Source organism: Mastigoproctus giganteus, chromosome 1 (genome assembly GCF_048544385.1).
Source record: "Mastigoproctus giganteus isolate SK-2022 chromosome 1, ASM4854438v1, whole genome shotgun sequence".
In the NCBI taxonomy this organism is placed as follows: domain Eukaryota; kingdom Metazoa; phylum Arthropoda; class Arachnida; order Uropygi; family Thelyphonidae; genus Mastigoproctus; species Mastigoproctus giganteus.
The window spans coordinates 252444115-252468062 of NC_143575.1; the positions used below are offsets into that span (position 1 = coordinate 252444115).

The following is a 23948-nucleotide window of genomic DNA, read 5'->3' on the forward strand; positions in this document are numbered from 1 at the left end:
ACTTTACTGGTTGATACGTCGTGCATAACAAAATAATATACCGTGAGAGTATAGTGGTACTCTGTTGCCAGTCAATTTTTTTTTTTTTTTTTTTGTTCGTTTCTGTTAAATCTGAATTCTGTTAAATCGATGGTTTACTGTACTTGTACTTGTACTGGGGTAAAATTTGCAAAATAAAAAAAATTAAAAAAAAGCTTTTTTTTTTTCTTTTTCTTTTTTTTAATGCGTGTAATTCACTTATTTACTAATTCCAACTTAACAATAATTGCTTTTCAGCTCTACGATGATTTGAAAAATTCGGGAATTAAGGGAATGCAGGTATACAAGAAGGAAGAGATTCCAGAGATGTATCATTTCAAAAACAACAAATTAGTTCTTCCACTTTTCCTTTTAGCCGATTATAAATATTTTATCGAAAAGGTAAGCGTAGCTTGTTATACTTATATATTTAACAAAATTAATATCATATCCTTCTTTGTTTTAAATATTTTATCTATTTTATTATAAAATTAAACTTTGCATTTATTTCCCATCTGTGCAATCCCTATTTCTGTATACAAGTTTGACGTTAGAAATAAGCACTGCAAAACGAGACTCGCACGTGATGTCTAACAACCATACGAAACCAGCCGTTGTGCCTTCTGAGTCCTAAGTGCTCCCAGCGGTGGCCGACCTGGCTCTATGGTAGTTTTGCATATGGAAAATAGGAACCGTTTTTTAATTTAGACCACTAAATTAGGATATATTAGTTTCACATAATAATAATCTTTATTTATTTATAACTTAGACTCAAAGAGATTGTAATACAGTCGAGTCGATATGGCGTCAGTGTCAGTCACAGTAGCAGTAGAAATGGTGTTGTCGCAAGTTTTGTGACGTCAAAAAGTTGTGGACAAAAAGTTCCGGATTAATTAAACTCGTCATTTAATGTGGGAGGGTAATTTCAAGTGTAATGGTTGTCCTTCATCAACTATAACACTTCAAAATCTGCCCTTAAATATGAGGATTATGTTTTATACCGTTTAAAACCACCTTTCGTTTGGGCGAAATGACGTACGATTCTACTGAATTTTCGATCATAAAATATTATTGATCTCATTTTCCTTAGCGAAAATACGCACACTGTCCAAAAAACATACGAACCTTCATTCAGCGCGGCATTGATTCTGTAAGGCGTTTTGGTGCTTTTGGTCTAATTGTAACCATTCTCCCAGCAAAATATTTTTATTATTAACATCATTTTATTTCCACACCAGTGGGCACCCCCGGAACAGCCTGATTCGACTAGAAAGGCGTACATTGATTGGAATTACGAAAAATCAAAACAGATTGAAAGTAAAAAAAAAAACAAAAAAACTGTGAATCCAGGGAAACCTTGGCAGGGAAATCTTTCCACATAGTGATTATTGTTCATGTTTATAGACTTCTTTCAAGGTGGTCTGTCTATAGCGCTTCGAGCTGCAGAAATATGGGGCATCAATTCTGAGGGAGTTATACATTCCGAACGTATTCGCCGGAAACACTGATCTAAGGTATTGCACGTTTTGCAGGGAAGATCGTGGACAAGGTGTTGAACTGCACCAGGTTCGTTCTGAGGTCCGAGTGTTTGTAGCCACGTCCCAGATGTCAGGCGAATCCATTTGGCGGCATTGGAGTTGTGCCAAGGTGTGCAGATTACCTGCGACAAAGTTGAAGGAAGAGGGCTTCGTTGCCGAATAGCTCTTCCCAGCATATCCCGCACATTTAGAAAAAACAAGTTTCACTCTCATGAAGTGTACAACACTATAGTGAATAACGATACAAAAACCACTAACTGGAATGACTCAGTTAACGCCATCTGGATCGCTTGCTTCCCCTGGACGATCTCAGAAACTCCAGAACAAATATCTATTAGTAATACCAACTCAACCAACACTCCTCATAAGAAACGGATCTCTTCACTCTTCCCGAGCTAAAGCTGGCCCTAAGCAAAATAAATATCCAAAAATGACCAGGTTCAGATCTTGTGGAAAATGCTATAATTATCAAATTTACCGAAATCTTTCCAGAAATACTTCTATGTACAACACATATCTTACTGAGGGGTTATTTCCTAATCTCTGGAAGGTAGCTTTGATCAAAATTATTCACAAGACGAGCAAAAATAAATCTGATCCCAAAGCATACAGGCCCATCTCTCTGTTGGCAAACTATTTGAAAGATTGTTAGCACCCAGAGTAGCAGATTTAATTGAAGGTCAAAACTTAATGTCTCCATCCCAATTTGGCTTCAAGTAGGGAAAATCCTGTGAAAACACCTTGGTCTCTTTAGTTAACCACATTTCAGCTTGGAGGTTAAATATGAAAAGGCCATATTCGTTGACTTCGAGGGAGCTTTCTATTCCCTCTGGTGGGAGAGCGCTCTCAATTGTCTTACCAAAGCCAAGTGCTCTCAGCAACTATTCCAAGTTATTAGAAGCTACTTCCAAAATATACTCATCCAAGTAATCTCGAAACAGCAGTCTCTCTCAAGGATCATCTCAAGAGGATGTCCCCAGGGATCAGTTCTGGGACCCCTCTTCTGGAACATAGTTTTGGACAGCTCGCTCATGCAAAAACCTGACAATATCTCTGCCTTCGCCTACGCCGATGATTGAGTTCTTCTAATTCCAGGTCGATAGCGTCTTCAACTAGAACAATCAGCCAATATAACTCTTTCTGAGCTAGTCAAGTGGTCAAGTATGAATAAACTGCGAATATCTGCCACAAAAACAAAACTGATGGTTTTTAAGGGCAAGTTAGATTACAGAAGACCTCCTAATATAAAGATAGACGGAAAGCAAATCCCCTTTGTTCCTGAATTAAAACATCTTGGCGTAATTTTAGATGACAGGTTAACCTTCTCCTCTCATATTAATCACCTCGCCCCACGGCAGTAATTATCTGCATTTCCAAATCGGACTGGGGACTAAATAAGAAGACTCTCTTACTACATTATACAGCAGTATTCGTACCAATAACAACATATGCTTCGGGAGTCTGGTTTCATGGAGCCCTTAATGTTAAACTCCGTTCCAAGCTCAACTCCATTCAACGGATTATGCTGTTTTTCATGCTCCGGGCCTGCAGGACAGTGTCCTCTGCTGCTCTGCAGGTTCTTGCTGGAGTCTTACCACTAGACCTGCATGTCATCTTCAAAGGAGTATGCTATCATCTAAAGCACAGAGTTCCTGGCGAGATTCTCGACATCTCATGCAACCTAACTGCTAACATCAAAGACGAGAAACGGAAAATCTGGAATGAACTTATCAGTGTGTGGCAATCACGATGGGATTTCAGTACTACTGGTCAAGTCACCCGCTCTTTTGTTCCTGCAGTTACCTTCCCTCTCAACAAGAACGTCCGCCAATGGTTTTCACCCAGCCTAACAACATCGTATATACTTACTGGGCACGGCTCCATCAACTCCAAACTATTTCAATTTGGCTTGTCTGACCCCAATCTCTGATTGTGGTTTTGAGGAAACCTGGACGCACATTCTGTATCGCTGCAATCTGTACCACGACGACAAGATCTACACTACAAGCTGCTTTCAGCAACTTCTCTGAAGGAAATGAAGTGGCACTGACTGAAAATTCTCAATCGTTCTCAGCTCTACAACAATTCTGCCTTGCTGGTTTCACCAAAAGAAAGCAACTCTTCTCAAGTCTATCAACATATCAACAACAAGAACCAACTCAACACCTGCAATGTCTATCGATATCTCTTAAACCTGATATCATCTGCCATCTCCTTTTTTTTTTTTTAGCTGGTACCCCAGTTTGGGCAGCTGTGAGTACGGGATTAGCTAGCACCTACTGGTATAGCACTACCTCCAGTGGGTGCGGTTTTCGTTCTTTCTAGGACAAAAAAAGACTGCTGTCTTCTGGTTCTTGTGATACTTCTGATTAGCTGCGTGATATGATTTGCGGTGTAAATATGTTACATGTTCATTACACTTATGACATTGTAATTAACATGATTATACGTATATAATTGTATATAATATGTATGTATGTACATAGCGGATTTGCCAGTTTCTGGCTAGGGGCCGCTTGTTGTTTTTTGTAAAAATGCCTATGGCTTATGCTGCACCAGCCAAAAAAATAAATAAATAAAATATCCCGCACATCCTCAATAGGATTGAGATCAGGTGAATGTAGGGGCGAGGGAAGATGGTGGAAATTCATGTTACGTTCTCTGAACGATTCTGGCACTATGGACTATTGCATCGTCACGTATAGAGTGGCCATAACCTTCGGAATAAAAGTGTAACATTGCAGGATGCAGTAGATCTGATACAAAATTCAGGTATTCTCTGGATAACATTCGACCTTCCACCGGTATCAAGTCAACCGACCCAATCCCCATACCATGATACCAATTCCAGATGCTTGGGTTGTCTTAACAAAGCAGGCAGGGCCCATCGCTTCGTGAGGTTCTCGCCACACTCTGCCTACCATCAGTGCAATACAAAGTGTATCGTGAACGTTGTGATTTAAGCATTGTTCCAATGCTTAAATCACAACGTTCTTGGCACCACTGTAAGAGGATTTTTGTTTTTCTCTGAAACAAATGGCTCCCGAATGGACAGGCGACTGCCAATTCAATTCCTTCAATTCCCTGCACATGGTATTTCGCTCCTCAAGTATTGTTTTTCTGCAACATTTACGCCTTCAAGGCGTCGAAGAACCGCTTGCTTTCCACTTATTAAAAACCTCTGAGTTGGATTTTTTTGAGAAACCAGTTATGTCTTTCGTTTCTTGAATCGTGGAATTCTGCTAAACGTGCACCCACGATAAGATTTTTTTTTTTTTTTCAAAGTCTGATAGATCACGCGTTTTCCCAATTCTAGCTTGAGATTACTGCCCTCGAACAGCTCGTGCAGTCTTAGTACTCAATGATGCAACACGTCATCATCCCATGTCACAGTTTTCTTTTCATTTATTTGCATTTCTTCTGGCTGTGTCTAACTTAAGACAAAGGTTCGTATTTTTTTTTTTTTTTTTTTTTTTTCGCTAGTGTGGTACCATATGCTCAGTTGCTTGTTCGAATCCATACGCAGTCTCAAAACATACACTGACCACTGTTAACTGCGCGCTCTTACATCGACCAGTCAACTTAAAGCAATCAATACAACTGCAAATTACACAGCACTTTGTTTAAATACGCGCATGTTACTTGAGAGAGAGAGAGAGAGTTACGCAGTCTCTTAACTGCAATAATCAGCGGAAATGACATAACAGGCCCAAAGACAGAATAATAACGCAAAAAGAAAAAAAAAAAAAATTGCTTTACAATTGAGCAAAATAATATTATTATTATTAATAATTAGTATAAGAATTTATACAAAAAGTTTTTAAACAGCACTGTTCAAATATCTATGAAGTTTGTAGGGAAATAATATCCAATTTATTTGATTTGCTGCTGAATTGTATGCAAAAAAAAAGAAAAAATGATATACAGTGTATATATATATATATATATTTTTTATATATATATACGTATATATATATTTTATGTATATATAATGTATATTTTTATGTATATATATATACATAAAATAAGTAATAAATTATTTTTATTATTTAGTTCACGGATTCGAGTAAAACAATGTCCAATTCAACTTCCCTATATTATGGTTACCATGGCTACGATCCATATGTGGTAGAGGATATGCGAACAATCTTCTATGCTCGTGGCCCAGGTAAGCAATAAGATTTAATTTTGAAAATTTACAAACTGAACTGACATTAGTAAGAATTAAATGCCAACATTTTATTGCTAAAAATTAAGTGCAAACATTTATTAGTAAAAATAAAATGCAAATAGAATAAACTTTTACTTCTAATTTTACTTTTGTTTCGCGGTTTCTCTTATTACTACAGCCTTCTACAAATTTAGGTTAAAATTCAGATCTTGGGTAAAATTCAGACCATACAACGGCAGTGAGATGCCACTCACTGTTTTGCCCTGCCCCCTGTCCTCCTGGGTTGACATGCCTAGGGAGTATATCGGAGATTGCCGCTGATTTAAAATCGGGCACTCGTTTTCCGATTTTAAAATAGCGGGATGGGGTGGATAACCCCCCACCTAAGCTAAGCATCCCCCCGTCCTCGACGACACAAAGCAATCAGAAAAATTATGCATTCACAATAATCACCCAATTACAGAACCGTACAGTCACTCATGGTGTACAGAACCTACACCACGCCCACCGCACAGAGACAAGGGATACCCAAATAATAGATTTTAGCCCAAATTTACTGTAAGAGCACTATTTCCCATACTTTTTCTCTTGAATGAAAAAAAAGTGTTGGCGATTCAGATTTGATTGTCACGAGCCCTTTTGACATGGACTGTAATGAACCCACGCTTGTTTCTGTACACACACACACACACACACACACCCACACACTGTGTATGTACGCAAGCATGGAATTTTAAGTCCAGTACTACTTCAGATTACGCGAGACACGGTCTATGTAAGATCAGAAAAGTTAATGAGATGGATAAAATACAAAACATCACCGTATTTAGCAGTCACAGAGGCTTTAAGAACATCTCAAATACGTGTACTACTGTACATCGCTATTAACCAATTGACTTTTTTTCTTTTCTTTTTCTTTTTTTTTTTTTTTTTTTTGCTATTAAAAAGGTTATTTTGTTAATATTATGAATGTGTATTGTAAATGTTAAAAGTTAGTACTGTCAGGTCACATTTAATATACTTCTATAACATATGCAAAGTAGTTATTTTACATTACCGAAGGTATGCTCGACTATGTGATCGACTTGGTCATGATATTCGTGATTCAAGTGGATCCCATTCTGCCACGGAGGTTGATTATACAGGTGAAAAATAGGGTTCCAATTTAATGTTCTGTGGTTAACTTATTTAATAAATTTCCCTTTATAGCAACGTGCTTTTTTTACTTATAGCTCTTATTTTGATCACTTCGTTCAATTTTTCTGTAAAATGAATCAAGTAAATAAATAAATAGATATAAAAAAAGAAAACCACATATCAGACCTTCACATATAACCGAGGAACTAAAAAACATGAGACTGTTTGATTCACTACAATGCTTTAATCGTTATCCTTGGGTTTACATCCAAATTTATAATATCAATCATTTGCGTAAAGGATCAGTAACTTGACTTCGTATTTAAATATTAACCCAGGAAATTCTGGTTATCATAAACTCGATTGCTCGTTGAGACTTTTCAAATGATATATGATTATCTTTTGTAGGTACAAAATCCTAGGCCAATATCGAGGACATATATTCAAAAACGGTTTTGGTAGCCTATAGAAAATTTTTGATTCAAATCTTTATGATCTTATTTATGAATTTATCCCAGTATGTTTTTGCGCAGCAAGGCGCGAAAGGGAAATCTCGCCTTATGTTGAAATAGTCGCTGTTCATTAATAAAATTTTCTACACATTCCTAATGAAAGCATACCTATTCGCACAGGGCACCTATCGCAGTTTTAAATTAAAGCATATTTCATAAAAAGTAAAATGAAAGCTTACCTAAATTTTCCAATCTTCTCTTTCTAAAATGGCTACACAAACAGTGAAAATGCTGCGATTACCAAACGAATACCAAAGGGAAGTAATTGCGCCGGTAGTGCCAGCTACAATAAATTAAATTTTGAGAAAAATACAAAATAAATATTAAATTATATTTAGAATAGCTTCCAAAATTAATTTAGTAAAGCTTGTTTAAGTAATTAATTAATTTAGCAAATATCATTAAATAAATTAGTAAATTCGTTTAATTAAATAACTTATTGGATGAACAGCTTTATAAAATAAATCAAGCAGAATCCATGAAACAAAAAATATAGTTTGTTTGTTGGTTATGTGGAGCATTACCAACTAAGGCCATATTGTTCCGGGGATATGCGGTGGTCATTCCCTGACCTTTCCGCATCCTCCGTGTTTGGTAGTCACGGGCACGAACCCCGGTCTAATCAAGAAGCGTGTGCTACGCACTGCTGATCCTGCTCACCTGGCTACGGAGGCGCCCGAAAAACATAGATCAAGTATCGTCCGTCCAACATTGAATGCGCGCGTCATGTCATTCCAGTGTGGAAAACGTGGAAATATTGCTTCATAAATGTAATTATGATCAGGTTTGACACTGGGTATCTGCCATATAGCATATTGATGCAAAACTACGCAAGTTCGATAAAATGCTATTTTCTTAATGATGGTTTTTCCTTTTTATCCCAGTAAAAATAATTATTCTGCTTATATTCAGGTACGTCCACGCAAGATTGGAAGCTTTACAAAATGATTAGAATATAAGAACATCTCTATAACTTTCGGTTACGTGATAGAGAACCACGGTCAACTCGAACACATATACTGCTGTACTCTCGCGTTTTATCAATCGGTTACCGCGGCCTACCTCTAGTTTTCACCCTTACCTGTCGTCATTCGAACTGAAATGGTATAGACAGATCACGCAACCGATGCAAATGAGCTCGTGTGGGTGTGTAAACATCATTGTGATATACAAATATGAATGGCTCTAAATAGAGTTGTCTGATCGTGATATTTAATAATGTCACAGAAACGCTGTGCTGTGATTTACTGCAATGGAAAGCGATCAGATAATGAAAGGAGTCCTAGGTAGAGATAAAATGGGTTCTTAACCTAAATGGGATATTCAAATTGGGATGATAATTCCAGGAACCAAGAGTAGCGTCTTTAAGAGCTAAAGAGGTCGAGCAAGGATCACAACACAAGCAGAATGACCGATTTATGGTACTAGCTGTAAATTTCGGATTGAAATATTATGGGGTCCCTTAGTCCACATATTTTTATAGGCCCTAAAATAAAGTCGGAAGATTTTGAAGCAACTGCACCTTAGTGAATTCGGCCTTCTCTTCTAACTAACCCAAACTTGACGTGACAGCACAGTAACTCTCTTTTGAGCATTCAGACACCAAAGAATAGACTAACTACAGGAAACTGTATCCCATAGGCTGCAGAAAGAGACCCCATGCAAACTAGCCACACTGAACGCAACCCATGATTTGTTATCCTTCTCACCGGTGTTGTCTTAAACATACTATTTTTGGACCAAAGGTAATTATCCAATGTGATTTTTGTAGATTCACATTTAGTCAACAATCCAATCCTTGACGAATCTTTCCCATTGGAGAGAGAGATGATTTGAATTTTTCAGAAAACAAATGTTTTCTCATGAGCGTCCTTTGTGGCAGCTTCGTCAACACGATACATCGCCTCCGCGAGTCGTTTTGAGGGCCTAGGTTCAATACTTGTTTGGGACTGGAAGAATTCTTTAGGCCTTTTCAATTGGAGCTCTGGTTAGCTAACCTTAGGCAGACGGAGCACAGTTTCACTAATCAATTTTTCCGATCACGTGCTCTCTACAATTTTTCATTTTTAATAGGAAAATTATGGATGCTCTCAAGATGACAGTGCGACTACTCAGCGTTCTAAATATCTATTACTAAGTTGCTCAAAGAATATCGTAGTGAATTAAGTCACCTTCACTATCTCAGTTTCCCGATCTGAATCTTCCCCCACTGAAAATCTTTGCAGAGGATTAGTGTATGGAAGCAAAGTCCGCCTATTGCCATAAGGAACAACTGTTGCTGTTGCTATAGCAACAGTTTAAAACTTCGTTAGTAATCTTTCGGCAACTAGTTGAATTCATGCCACTTCAACTTAAGTTGTGATTCAAACACTTAGAGGTCCTACTGAAGTTCAGTTTCAGCAAATCTTTTGGCTGAGTAGTGTATTTACGTGTGTTTGTTTAGGATAAATCAATTTTAAAAAATATTCGGAATGATGGCCTTGCCAAGGTTTTTGGGAGGTAGTTTGCGCAGAAGATCAACAAAATGCAGGGGATGGTGAGGCAAATAAAGATGTTCAAGATTCAATTAAAAGAGCTTCGTCTTCTTGAAAGTCATTTTTACTCCTAAGTGAAAGTTAAGAGTGGACCAGTTTGATCTGCAGTGGCAAACCCACCTTAGCAGTTCCTAGCAGTAATGTGCTATTATTTGGAAAAACTTCCATGAGATTTATTCATTTCTGTCAGTAGACTCGGCTAACTGGAGAGAAAGGAAATACGTAGTCGAAGTGTACGTGAAAGGTGTGTAAATAGGAAATTGTGTAATTTATGTTACTAATACCTTTCGTAACAGCTGCACATGGATATATATTTCGGAAAAAAGTTATTGATAGATATTTCAAAAATGGGAAGGAAGAATGAGGTAGTTGTACACTTTTCCCATTATAGTTGATGTTAATTATGTAACATTAAAATCCGTATTTTATATAATTTTTTTATTTGTGGAGACAATTAAGTATTTGCCAGTATATTACAAAAATCAATAGGAAAGAAATCTGGTATGCAGCTGGATCTCTGTTGATAATTGTCGTATTCCACACTTGTAAAGCCTATTTTTATCAATTATCAGTTAAATGGGGAACGTACTCCAGTTAATGTCATTCTGGCAGATAGCAGAGTAGTTACAATCGTTGTCTTTCCATATAGCGTGGAAATTATCTAGGGCCATCGAGGCTGGGAGTAGGGCGTTTTTTACACCGCGACCAGGTTCGTTATTTTTGGACGAGGGTTGTATGATACCCTCTCGCCGGAAACTCGCGTTTTTCATCCAAAAAACAAGCAGATACACTGATGCCTATTGGCCTAGTTGCCTTGGAATAAAAATCGAACAAGCAGTTTTTATCACTCTGGTATCTATCGACATGGTATCCATCAACAATGCGATGACCGATAAAAAAACGAAGAACGCTACTGTCGCAGATCGACAAACTCAGCCACATCTTCACCTGTAACATGTAGTTAAAAGATTATGCATCGTTCGCAATAAACCTGACATTTTTTAAGAACCTCATAATTTACCATATTTCTTTGTGTGTTAAATTACTTTGTGTGATCATTGTCTCCGGTTATTCATGCTTAATTTATTTACTTATTTTAAACTTTTTCTGATTAACTTATTATTATTATTATTAGCCATGTGGTGCAAGGAAGCCTGAAGCTTATATTGCACCAGCCAAAAAAAAAAAATTCTGAATTACCCTGAGAGAGAGAGAGAGAACAAGAGTCAGATAACAAGTTGTCAAAAGTATTAATTTTATTTTATTAAATAACTAATTAAATATTTTAAAATCTAATTGGTTCTATTAAATAATTCATTGCCTTTAATTATTATTTTACAGGCTTCAAGAAAGGTTTCGTGTCTGAACCCCTTGAAAATGTCGACCATTACAACCTCGTGTGCCACCTACTGGGAATACACGCACTTTCTAATAATGGTTCCATGGCAAGGATTACCAATATGATGACTGATACTGGTGTTTCAATGCACTCCCGAATTCCATCCGTTTTGTCTGCAGTTGTGTTAATTAGAATTATATCATTTCTGTGATATTTCTACAGAATGAAAGAGTCACTTTCTCCTGCATGTTTTTAGACGTAGTCTGAAGTAAACTTATTGATGCTGAAGTTCATTTTGTAATTCTTTGTGTTTGAAAACTCTATGAATTAAATGACATTTAACAGACTTTATTTCACTTTTTTATTTCACTATATTTCATTTTGTTTTCATCAACCAGGTCCCGAATGACCACAATGTTTCGGTTCACTTTCTTTCAATTCGTCTAATGTAAAAAGAAACAATAAGGAAAAGAAATAAAAAATATTTAAAATTTGGAATTATAGTAATATTTAAAATTTGGAATTATAGTAATATGCCTTCTCTTGACTAACCTCCTTTGTGACTTGATTACAGACTAGCTTATATCTACCATAGACTTCTGTGTCACTTGATAACTTATATGCATCCTATGCTTTTATCTTCTTTGCTATGAGTCTCATTAGTTCTTCTGACATCAATTTACGCCTAAACCTTGAACAGTACTTTTTAATTGGTATGAAAAGCCTAGTAGCTTTTCATAGATTAATTCCTGAATGTTTCTCATTTAGAATTTTATTTTGGTAGCACCATCAGTTGGTCCCACTGTATAGAATTTAAAAACTGTCATCATAGTCACCTTTACGAAAGCAAAAAATTCTTCCCTTGACTCCTGATGGTAGTTACGTCTTTAAGTATATCCCACATTAGTATACTGTGATCACTGCCACCTAGTGGTTCCTTTATCTTAAGATTCTTAATTCATGAATAATCACTACTGATAATGAGATCAAGGGTAGTACTCCCTCTGGTTGCCTCTGGAACATGCTGCTGTAGAAAACAGTCATCCAATAAAAGCACAAAAGTCTTGCTAGTGTGCGAGTGACCAATCCACAAATTTCAGTCAATCACTGAAAAGTTAAAATCTCCGTATATGAGACATTCTGATTTATTGGCCCACTCTATTTTTCTGTTCAATTGTTCGTTGTACTCATCAGAGTTATTAGGCCGAGAACACACTCCTACTCTCATTTTTTCTTTCCCAGTGCTTATGTCACACCAAACTGACTCGACATTGCACTGGCCACCCATGTCAACTGGATGCACTTCCTTAGATTTTATGTGTTTCCTAAATAACAGCAAAACCCCTCTTCACTTCCTATCCTGTCTGTCCTTTCTGTGCCCACAGAAAAGACAGGCATCTCGGGTATGCTTCCCATGGATTTTATTGCATACAGGGGTGTGGTATATAACCTTTAAAAATATCTGTTTACTAGATTATTAAATATTGAGAGTAACCCAATTGTAGACTTTAAGCAAGAAAAACAAAACCTTTGGACACAATTTATGTAAATTTGGCAAGGTTGAGTAGCGAAATGTGAAAAACAACTAGACAACAAGAAGGATAAAGCCTCGTTCTACCCATCCATGACCACTACTTTCATTTTAACTGGTCATGGATCTCTTAAAGACAAACTCTATAAATTAGTCCTTGAGACCTCTCCCCTGTGTTTTTGTGGAGATAGGGAGGACTGGAGACAGGTTTTGTGGTCTTGTCCTGCCTATCATGAAGAAAGATTGGAATTGTTCATCTCTGTTCCAGGAGTTAGCAAGAACAATGTTAGTGTGCTTGTTGAAGACGACCATAATTTTATGGTTCTGGAGCGATTCTCAAACAGGATTTTCAAGAAGAAACTTGTTCTTATAGCACGCACATCGTGGTTTTTCTAATGAACATAATTAGTGTTGTGTGTTGAAATGGAATTTGTTGATATAAATTCAATGCTGAACTATGGTTGCTAGTGCAACCATCTTTGACAGTAGCCTGAGAAAGTATTTTGCTCTTTAGTTACTTTTAGCATGTTTTAATTTGTTTATAGCTGTATATACACTGGTGTTCAAAGAAAGTGCATCACCCCTTAAATTATAATTGTCGTCCAAATAACGTAAGTTATTAGAACGAAAATTATGTCAATCTGATGCAATCTGTAAAAAATATTGACATATATTTATATGGCAATATTTCTTAGAGATTGCATCAGATAAGATTGACACGCGTATGTGATGACGTAATATTGCATCAGCTGATACTTTCAGCTATATAAGCACGATCTGCAAGAGTTGCAGTTATTCCTTGCTTGTGTCAGAATGGCGAGTTACGTGCAGTTGGCGCCACGAAGAAAGAGTGCTGTTGTAGCTTTACGTGAGGAAGAATGTTCTTCCCGTCATATTGCTTATAGAGTGTCTTGTAATCAGTCGACAGTGAGTAGATTTCTTTCCAAACTCAAGAATACTGGTTCTGCTGATAGGAAAAAAGGAACCAGATGCAAACGAGTCTCTACGCCAAAACAGGACCGTGTTTTGAAGCGCTTATGTCTTAAAAACCATAAAGCTTCTTCGTCTGAGCTAAAAAGAGAATGGGAAGAATATACAAAAGTGGTAGCAAGTTCAGTAACAGTCAGAAGACTGTCTCTTCAAAAATGGACTTGTAGCCCGTCGTCCTAAGAAGAAGACCCTCCTCACACAAAAAATGAAAAAAGGCCCGATTAATTTGGTGTAAGGAGCATGTCAAATGGATCCCTAAGCAGTGGAAGTCAGTTTTTTTTCTCAGATGAGAAGAAATTCAACCTGCATGGCTCTGATGGGAGGCAAACGATTCGCCGTAGACGTGGTGAAGAATACCATCCAGACTGCATGGTGTCTACAATGAAATTCCCTACCAGCCAAATGATAAGGGGGTGCATTTCGTATCGCGGAGTAGGTCACCTGCAGTTTATAAAAGGTTTCGTAAATGTCAGTGGATACCTGGCTATATTGGAAGGCAAATTGCTGCCAACCAATAGAGATCATTTCAACTTACCAAGTAACTGCATCTTTCAGGACGACTCTGCTTCTTGTCATCGGGCGAAAAGTGTAAGTAGGCACTTCTGTAGTTACTTTAGCTTCATTTCTTCATTAGAGGTACGACAGTAATTTGTTACAGGTGAAAAAAATGGTTGGAAGAACAGTCCATTACAACTCTTAGCTGGTCAGGAAACAGCCCGGAAATGAATCGTATAGAGAGCTATTGGCATCATGTAGAATCTGCAGTTGTCAGGAAGAAACCAAAGACCCTTCGTGAACTTCAGGAAGCCATAATTCGTGTTTGGAACCACGAACTATCAGTTGATTATCTTCAGAAATTGATCTTGTCAATGCCTCGACGGTGTGCTGCTGTCATCAGGGCCAGAGGGGGTTCAACTGAATATTAGTTTGCACCTGGTGAACTTTTCGTTTTGTTTTCCATTTAAAATGATAAACTGAAGGAAATTGAGGGCTTCTGATAACATTCTAGCCATAATTATCGTGTGCAACTGTCGTATGAAGGTTGCAAATGCTGATTTTGGAATATTTTGAGAGCACCTGTCAAAAATTACTTAGCTTTGCCTTAACTATTAATAAATATCTTTTGTTTATATTTCTATTTGTGATTCTACTCATTCTCACATCTGGTGAGTATGGGCTCCTGAGCTGAATATCATGATTCTTTTCTTTCTTGGTGATTCCCTTCTACTTCTCTCTCTCAGGGTAATTCCGAATTTTTTTTTTTTTTTTTTTTTGGGTGGTGCAGCATAAGCCTCAGGCTTTCTTGCGCTAATAATTATAATAATAATAATGTAATATACCATCGCGAAAAAGGGTTAGAAATGGAAATTCCTAGGTGATGCACTTTCTTTGAACACCAGTGTATGTGCTGAAATTTGCCCATAGTCAGCGGGGAGTTGATTGCTGGAACAAACTTCCATCTGTCGTTGTGGAAGTTGATAGCTTAAATAAATTCAAGTATGAACTGGACAAACTTTTAGAAGGAATGGAGGTGTGAAATGTCTTCTTTTTTTTTTTTTTTGGCTGATGCTACATAAGCTTGCTTTCTTGCATCATATGCCTCTTCTACTATTACTACTACTGAGAAAGTGTTTACGGCTAATATTCCGATATAAAACCAACGAGATATTTCGCCATAAAATTGAATTCTGCTTGTGCGACAACTTCCAGATCATGTACGTACGTCACGACTTTAAATCAAACCAGAATAAAACTTTTCCTGGGGGGAATTATCCTGAAGTTTTTACTGTATGCTTACGTCACCCGGTGGTGTTTTGTGTGTAAAAGTGGTCAACCTTCTGGTATTTCCACTATTTCACAACATATTCGTCGGCCTTACAGTTCGTCGTACAATGCCATCTTCCAACTTGCTTCATATCAGGTCATCCAAGGTCCTTTTAGGGCAAGCATGTGTCTATTCACACTCCTTATTCTGTTCTGTTATTGCCTTTTCCGATTTCGATATTCGATTAAATAGGCTAAGAAAATTTCAAGCGAAAATAAAGGGATTAATATTTAAATTCAAAATTTTTACGTATTAAATAATAATTTCAATTCAACAATTTAATATAAAAATGAATGAAGATAAATAATAATTTAAATTAAATAATTTAACGCAAAATTTAATAAATGTAATTAATAATTTAAAATAAATACATACGTATTTTCGGAAAGATTTATTTTTAAGTAATGAACACTCCAAAATATATTCGCCGATAAATATGTAATGAGTCAGTACCGTATCCAGGTAATGGGGCATGACTACCATCTCTTTGAGTGTTTTTTTTTTTTAGATAGACCTAGGAACACTTATACGCATGGTTAAGGGTGGCATATTCCCCCTCCGCTCTCCTCTGAATACGCCCCTGTAATGAGTTACATGCTGCAGTACGCATCTCGTTACTAATTTCTTTAAAATAAACGAATTTGTGGTTGGTTGTTTAACGCGTCGACTAGTTTTTTTGATCAATAAAGAGTGCCAGTTCATGTAATCTGTACACCCGACAGCTATTGTTTATGTTGTGTGGCTGAAAATCCTACTCTCTCTTCTTGAGAACAGATAATTCAGCCATGATTGAAGAAGCCTTTAAGAATTCCTTCAATCTTTGAAGAGATTTGAACCCAGACCTATCCAAACGACTGAAAAGCGGTTTATCCACTATATTCTGCTATTTATTTGCAGAATATAGGGCACAAAATGTTATGTAGAATCAGGGAGTGCCTAGGGAATGTTGCGCCCGTGTGCAAATCGCAATTTGGTCCCCCTTTAAAATTTTCTTCGTATGTGTATTTAAGTTTCAGGTTTTCAGACACCTACTTAAATGTTGGCGCCTGGGTGCAGTACGCCCCCATCACCCTCGGGACGGCTCGCCCCTGTGTACAATTTTTTTTTTTTTTTTTTTTGAGGGCAGTAGTAGTATTCAACCTGTGTTCGACAGAACCTTATATATTTGCAGATAAATTTCTGGTGTTTCGCAAATGTTCAATAAATTTATGTTATTTTTATTTGTTTATTATTATTATTTTTTTTTATTTGTGCTCGTATATTGTATATTTCTATTTTTAAAGATATTTGAGGTTCTGCGAAAATTTGCATTCACAAAAAAGAATTCAAGGTCGAAAAAGATTTAAAGGAACTGGTTTGAGAGAGTTATGAATCACTTCGCTACTAGTAAGCCAAATTATGATAATCAGATAATTTCAACGTGGGATTACTAATCTTAAATTCCGAGTAGGGTGCGGTCGTGTTTATCCAGGAAAAACAAACGGATTAATTATATTAATATATAATCACTATCTGTAAAATATGAAGAACAAATTAAAATAGAGCAAAATTTACGCAAAACTTTGGGCATAAATACATATATTTATTTCATAAAAAAATATTTATTTATATAAAAATTATAGAAAACAGCAAAACAATGTTGATATTAATTTATTAAAAAGTTTACACAAAAATACAATAATCTACAAATTTAATATATAAATATGCAAATATATTTTTAAAAAGCTGTAAAACATTCTACATATTAGTGGTATATTTGTGGAAAATGCATTAAAAACCCTTCATTGAATAGCACATGGCAAAAATATACAAATATATATCAATGTCAACCAGTGCATGTAGTCAGAGGCTTGACATTAATAAACAAATAGACTACATTAATGTAAATTCGATTATTTCATGATGAAAAATCGCAATTACAGATGCAATACACCGACGCCTCATAGCCTCAGTTACTTACCACACACACACACACACACCTGACATTGATAAAACCTTGAAGAAGGCTGTATTGAATTAGGATAAACAACAATCTTTAAATAAAAGTTAAGATCCTCTTTTTTGGCATTTCATACCTTATTTTTTGATAAATTTTTAGCAATATTTATTTTATGTATTTTAGGGATGAAATAATAATAAAATATTGACAAACTGGTATATATTCCAGTAGAATAAAAATTACGATTAATTCGGAACGAAATTATTTACAAGTATTAGTTGCCAAAAACATTTCCTCAATATAGCTCTCAAATAATCAAAAATTTTGGCCAATCGACGATCACTTGAAGGTCTTCAAAAACTGAAACATAAGACAATCACTTATATCTTTAAGTTCCAAAAATTGTACGCGAAAAAACAAATCAGATCTTTCCTGAGTTTTGAACCTTCATCTGCTCGTTTTTCTGCAAGAGTTTGTTCTGGATGTTCTGGTACCAATTTTAAGTCAGGTTTTCTAACAACTTGTTATTTCGTTGGTTTTCTGCATTTCTCTAACCGAATTATGAATTGCTAATTCAAAATTCACAACTGCATTCAAATATTTTTGTAATATTTGAATGCAATATATGCTTATTTTCGCATGATGAAGGTCATCTGAACACTTGACTCCAAGTTGTTATCAAGAGAAAATATTACTTTTTGGAATTATGCGAAGTTGAAATTCCAATTAAATAGAAAACTTTATTTATTTAATGAAGACTTTTCAATTTTTTTTTGAACGCTTGATAACGGATTCATAAGGAATTGTAATGGTCGTTATTAGATGAGGAAGACTGTTGTTGTTGTTGTGTATGGAGATTGCGGGCGCATTAGTTATTGTGGCTATATTGCACGATGAATGAAGTACTCTACTTGGAATTTGTATAGCGGAGCTTAGGATTTATTATTTATCTTTCTTTGGAATATAGTTATCTGAATTTAAGTTTCCGGAAAATTTTGAATCTCTTTATGAATGAATTGTGGTGGCCTTACCTTTAACACTATTACTGACTGTTTGCCTAGAGTTTAAAATAATCTTATAATTGTGGTTGAATTACTTTCCTGTATGATGTCCAACACATTGCCTGATGAATCAATCTCATTTTCGGACACTTTATAAATACAAAGTTCAAACAGACCCAATAGACCACGTGTAGACAATAGTTTATCCTAGATAACTTTAAAGCATCTTGCTTATTTCTTAATAAATAAAGCAAATTCATGAAGTGATACATTAAATAATTAATTCTAAGTAACTTCCGACTAAGTTCGATCATTGGATAAAGCAAATTTGCGTTCTTTTAAGCGATATACATGTATATGGTTTCAGTATATTGGTCCAAGTCGCCACGTGCAAGCTGATCGTTTAGACTTAGTATTTGGACTTTGTTCTAACCAGATAAGCGTTTTCACTTTTCTAAACAAAGCTCTTAATAGCGTATCAAGTGGTATCATTTTGATAGTCGAACACTGGTCAACAACATTTTAGTAAAATAAGAGGAAACTAAAACGTCTTAAATTATTTCTGTTATGTAGATTTCGAAACTACTGGGTACGCAACAGTTTTATACCATACTTTTAATTGTTATTGCCATCTATTTCCCATATGATGGGAAATTTACGGCAATGGTCAAGGTAATGTAGACTGATGCTGTAGAATCCAAGGTTATACAGCATAAGTAAAAAAAACAAAAAACCTTCCCATTTCATCCAACCATTCACTCCAAAATTGATGATGACGGTTGCATCATCAATTTGATGACTCCAAAATTGATGATGCAACCGTCTTTTCTCAATTTGAATTTATGCCCCACTCAAGTGCATAGTCTGAGGAAGAGGAAGATTCACACCAGAACTGAATTTTCTCACACCATTCAAAACCTTATACACCACAATGAGGTCACCTAGAAGGTTCTCAGTCTTCAGACGCTGCAATTTACAGAACTTAAACCTTTCTTGGTAAGAGCAACCCTTTATTCCCATCACCAATCTCGTTTCCCTTCTTTGTACTCGTTCCATCAGCTCTATCCTTCTTAAATTGAGGCCTCCAGACCTGTATATAGTACTCAAGGATTTTGCTTCCCTGCTAGCCAAATTCCTGTATATAATTGAAAAGATCCCAGGAGCTGCTCTGGAAGCCTGTCTGCACTGCTCAGAAAACTTTATACCTGATTACATAATTATCCCCAAGTTTTTCATTCAGCAATATTGGGAAAGTATATATGTATATAAGGTATATATGTGAAGTACTGCACATATATACCTTATTCTGCACTTACTGCCTCTCATATGCAGAACTTTGCATTTGTCAATGTTAAACTTCAGTTGCAAACGTCTCAGCCCATCTGCCAACTTTTCTAGATGCTGTGGAGTTAGCGTACTGTCATTACTATCATTAGCCACCCTGACAACCTTTGTATCATCTGCAGACTTGGACATTAACAATGATATACCTTCATCAATATCGTTAAAAAATATATAAAACAGAAATGGGCCCAACAGCGAACCCTGGGGTAATCGTTTGTTTGTTATTTGGTTTTTAGGAGCATTGGCAACTAAGGCCATATTGCTCCGGGAATATGCGGTGGTCATTCCTTGACCTTTCCGCATCCTACGTATTTGGTGGTGACGGGATCCTACCCCGGTCTAATCAGGAAGCGTGTGTTACGCACTGCTGCTCCTTCCCACCTGGCTACGGAGGCGCTACGGGGATACTCCACTAATAACATTAGTCCACATAGAGCAGAGTCCATTGATTACCACTCTCTGTCTGCTGCCACCCACCCAACCATCTCATTTATCCACAGCAGCAATTTGCCTTTAGTGCCATACTGCTCCAATTTGTACAGCAGTCATTTATGTATGAAAAGCTTTCCTGAAATCCAAGTATTGTACATGTATATGATATCAAAATTATTTTTTGCATCCAGTTCCTTTGTGACCACATCGTAGTATCCAATTAGATTAGTCAGACAAGACTTCCCCTTAACAAACCCATGCTGCTGTTTTTACTATAACTGCAGTCTTATCCAGACGATCCTGAATTGCGTCTTTTACCAGTGACTCCATTATTTTCCCTAATGTGACACGAATACTTAATTCATGTACTCGTGCCACATTAGTCTGTAATTACTCATGACACCCTTTGTTCCCCTTTGTGAATTGGGAATACATTTGCACATCAACTGGCCGTGGAGATCTTCTCTAAGTCCAAGAATGCTCTCATAATTATGGATAAGGGTTTTCTTTTTCCTTTAATGGATATATCCCATCCACACCAATTTCCTTTCTTATGTTTAATTTCAACAATTTCTACTCTACTTTGATCTCTGATATTACAAAATCATTTAACTCCCAGTGAGAGTTTGATAATCTTTTGGCCTCCACCTCCCCACAGAATTCCTCTTGTGTGGATGTAGATTCGAAATACTCATTCAGTTTGCCAAATACCTGAGCAGGATCATGAACAATCAAACTATTGATATAAAGTAGACCGATCAGATTCATCACTTTCCTTCTAGAGTTTAGAAAAGTAAAGAAGTCTTTATAGTTTTTCTTTGCATCCTTTGCCAAAGATTTCTCATAATCTACTTTGCTTGCCTAACCTTCTTTGTGACTTGATTACAGGCTAGCTTATATCTACCATGTGTCGCCTGATAATTTATATGCATCCCATGAATTTTCTTCTCTACTACGAGTCTCATTAGTTCATCTGACATCCATTTAGGCCTAAACCTTGAACAGTATTTCTTAATTGGTATGAAAAGCCAAGTAGCTTCTACAATTAATTCCTTGAGTGCTTCCCATTTAGAACTTTCAGTTGGAAACACCATTAGTTGATCCCAGTGTATAGTATTTAAAAACTGTCTGAGACCATTGTAGTCATCTTTACGAAAGCAAAAACCACTTCCTTTACCCTTGATGGTAGTTATATCTTTAAATAAATCCTACATCAGTACACTGTAATTACTGCCGCCGAGTGGTTCCTTTATCTGATTTTTAACGCATGAATAATCACTGCTGATCGTCATATCAAAATTATTAATCCCTTTGGTTTCTTCTCGAACATGCTGCTGTACAAAACAATAATCGAATAAATCCACAAAAGTCTTGCTAGTGTGTGGCACACCAACTCACAAATTCCAATCAATATCTCGGGAGTGAAAATCCCCTATTATAAGACATTCTGATTTACTGGCTCACTCTATTTCTCTGTACAGTTGTTCGTAGAACTCATTAGAGTCATTGGACCTATAATACACTCCTACTGTCATTTTTGCTTTCCCCGTGGTTATGTCACACCAAATTGACTCAACATTCCACTGACCACCTATGTCAATTGGATTTCTGCCATAGACTTTTGTTTCTGAAATAACAGCACAATTCCCTTACTATTTTGTCTTTCCTTTCTGTATATATTGTTATCCCAAATTCCAATTCTGCATTCCTTAAATCATTGTGACACCACATCTGATATCCCAACAATATCTCCCTTTCATGTATTGACCAGCAGCTCAAATTCATCAAATTTATTTACTATGTACATTATTTACTTTAATGTATATTGGTGTACATTCAAGTATATGTGCACCTGTTCTCACTCTTAGTTACCCTAACAGAACCCATGTATTTACTTGTTCCACGATTACTCCTAACAGTGCTTGAAGTCTCCAGCACTTTGCTCTCCAGGCTGCTTCTCATTCCAATAGAAACAGTGCAAGAATCACTTTCACCTCTGTCTGCAGTTACTATTAATCTATTTGTCTGTGAATCCCTGCAAGTTAGCAGTTTTCCGACGCACCTAGCTGCCTCGATAGCATCAGGAATTATTTTTGCACACTTTGATTTTAAATGTGTCCCATCTCTGTAAAATCAGTCTCTCCTTTTAACAAGCACAGACCACGCTGTGGAAAATTCTACCCCATTTGATTGACAAGGCTCTCATTATATATTCCCTCTTAGTGTGTTTGGGAAGAGTTGCAGAACCTTTCAATTTTAACACTAACTTGCAGCTTTTTTTCAAAATTGACTTGTACTTGTTAAGTAAGTCCGCAGATTTTCTATCTTGAATGTGTCATTAACGTCAACGTGTACAACAATATCACCTTTTCTGCCCTTAAAAGATTATATTTGCTCTACAACGTGATCAGCTTTTTCCCCTTACAGACATACCCTGGTCCTGTTCCACCTATCCTTTTTGCACAAAAAACCAACTGTTATATTAGGGTCATCCGTAAATGATTACATATACCTCATCATGTATTACGTCTGTAAATTGTGTCTGTTCTCTGGTCTATTTGTCTTTTTTGTCTTTCAAAAAAAAAAAAAACATTTTCCGGAAAAAAACCCTTGCTAACTACACCTGAGATCGACTAACTCAGTCACGGAATGAAAAAAAAAAAAAAAACATTAAAATTCCTCGCGCGACAGGATTCGAACTTGAAGTACTCTTCCACCTGGTGGGGGGTAGGAAGGTGACGATATCACTGTGCTACCGCTCAGACCATCCGGTTTGCATAATATAAATTCCGTTACTCTGACCATAGAGTTACTGACAATAACTAGCTCCTGTGGGACAAGCGCGTTTTGTCTTGAAGTTCTTGGCTCTGTTGTCTGATGTTGGAGAGTAAATATTATATAAAAAATAATATATATGGATTGTCCGTGTGTTTGTTTTGTGATTTATTAGGAGCATCGTCATCTGTGGCCATAGTGCGCCAATATATATGGAAATCTCAAATGAAAGAAATGATTTATTCTCAAATGTGAATACAGATTTCTTTGGGCTGATGATAGATCATTATCTATCATCAGCCTAATGATAGATAATGATCCAGATTGACATTAAAAACCCTTTATTAAGTCAAAAGCAATGTAAATATATTTTTGCTTGGAATTAGTTCATTATTGCGTTAACGTGACAATTTTAAGGAGGATTATAACCTTAAAAAATGGATTTTCAATCATTCTACCTGAATAAACACTTGCTGAACATCATTACCATTAGACATTGGCTGCAAAGCAAACTGGTCATCTATGCTGAATGGCACATGAAATAAATTGAGCAGCACCCCCTTTACCCCTCAGAACTCACATCATCGGGCATAGTCTTCAAGACGCGCAGAACGCATTCTGCTGGAATGCGAGCTCATGCAGACTTTAGAGCATCCTGCAATCGCTCAGATTGGACGGTGACTCTCTTTTGTGAGCCAATCTGAGCCAATATCGGCTGGCTAAGTAGGACAATAAAGTTTTGAGGTTTCGAACGATTCGTATCTTGGGAGACACGGATCGTTCGAAATGTGTAGCATTCACACATTGAACCACTGGTAAGAGAACCTGATGTGCGTCATGGAAACACTTTCATACTATTACG

The 23948-nt window shown here is 36.5% G+C and overlaps 1 protein-coding gene across 1 annotated transcript in view; it reads left to right on the forward strand.

Moving 5' to 3' along the window:
• The window catches only part of LOC150091766 (glycerophosphocholine cholinephosphodiesterase ENPP6-like), a 55439-nt gene extending 43910 nt beyond the window's left edge, over positions 1 to 11529 (forward strand). Inside the window, exons 5-7 of the mRNA XM_090376842.1 lie at positions 277 to 420; positions 5610 to 5724; positions 11252 to 11529. Coding sequence (XP_090232968.1) covers positions 277 to 420; positions 5610 to 5724; positions 11252 to 11460 — 468 coding nt within the window. The 3' untranslated portion in view covers positions 11461 to 11529. The remainder of the gene's footprint in view (positions 1 to 276; positions 421 to 5609; positions 5725 to 11251) is intronic.
• Positions 11530 to 23948: the final 12419 nt, after the last annotated feature.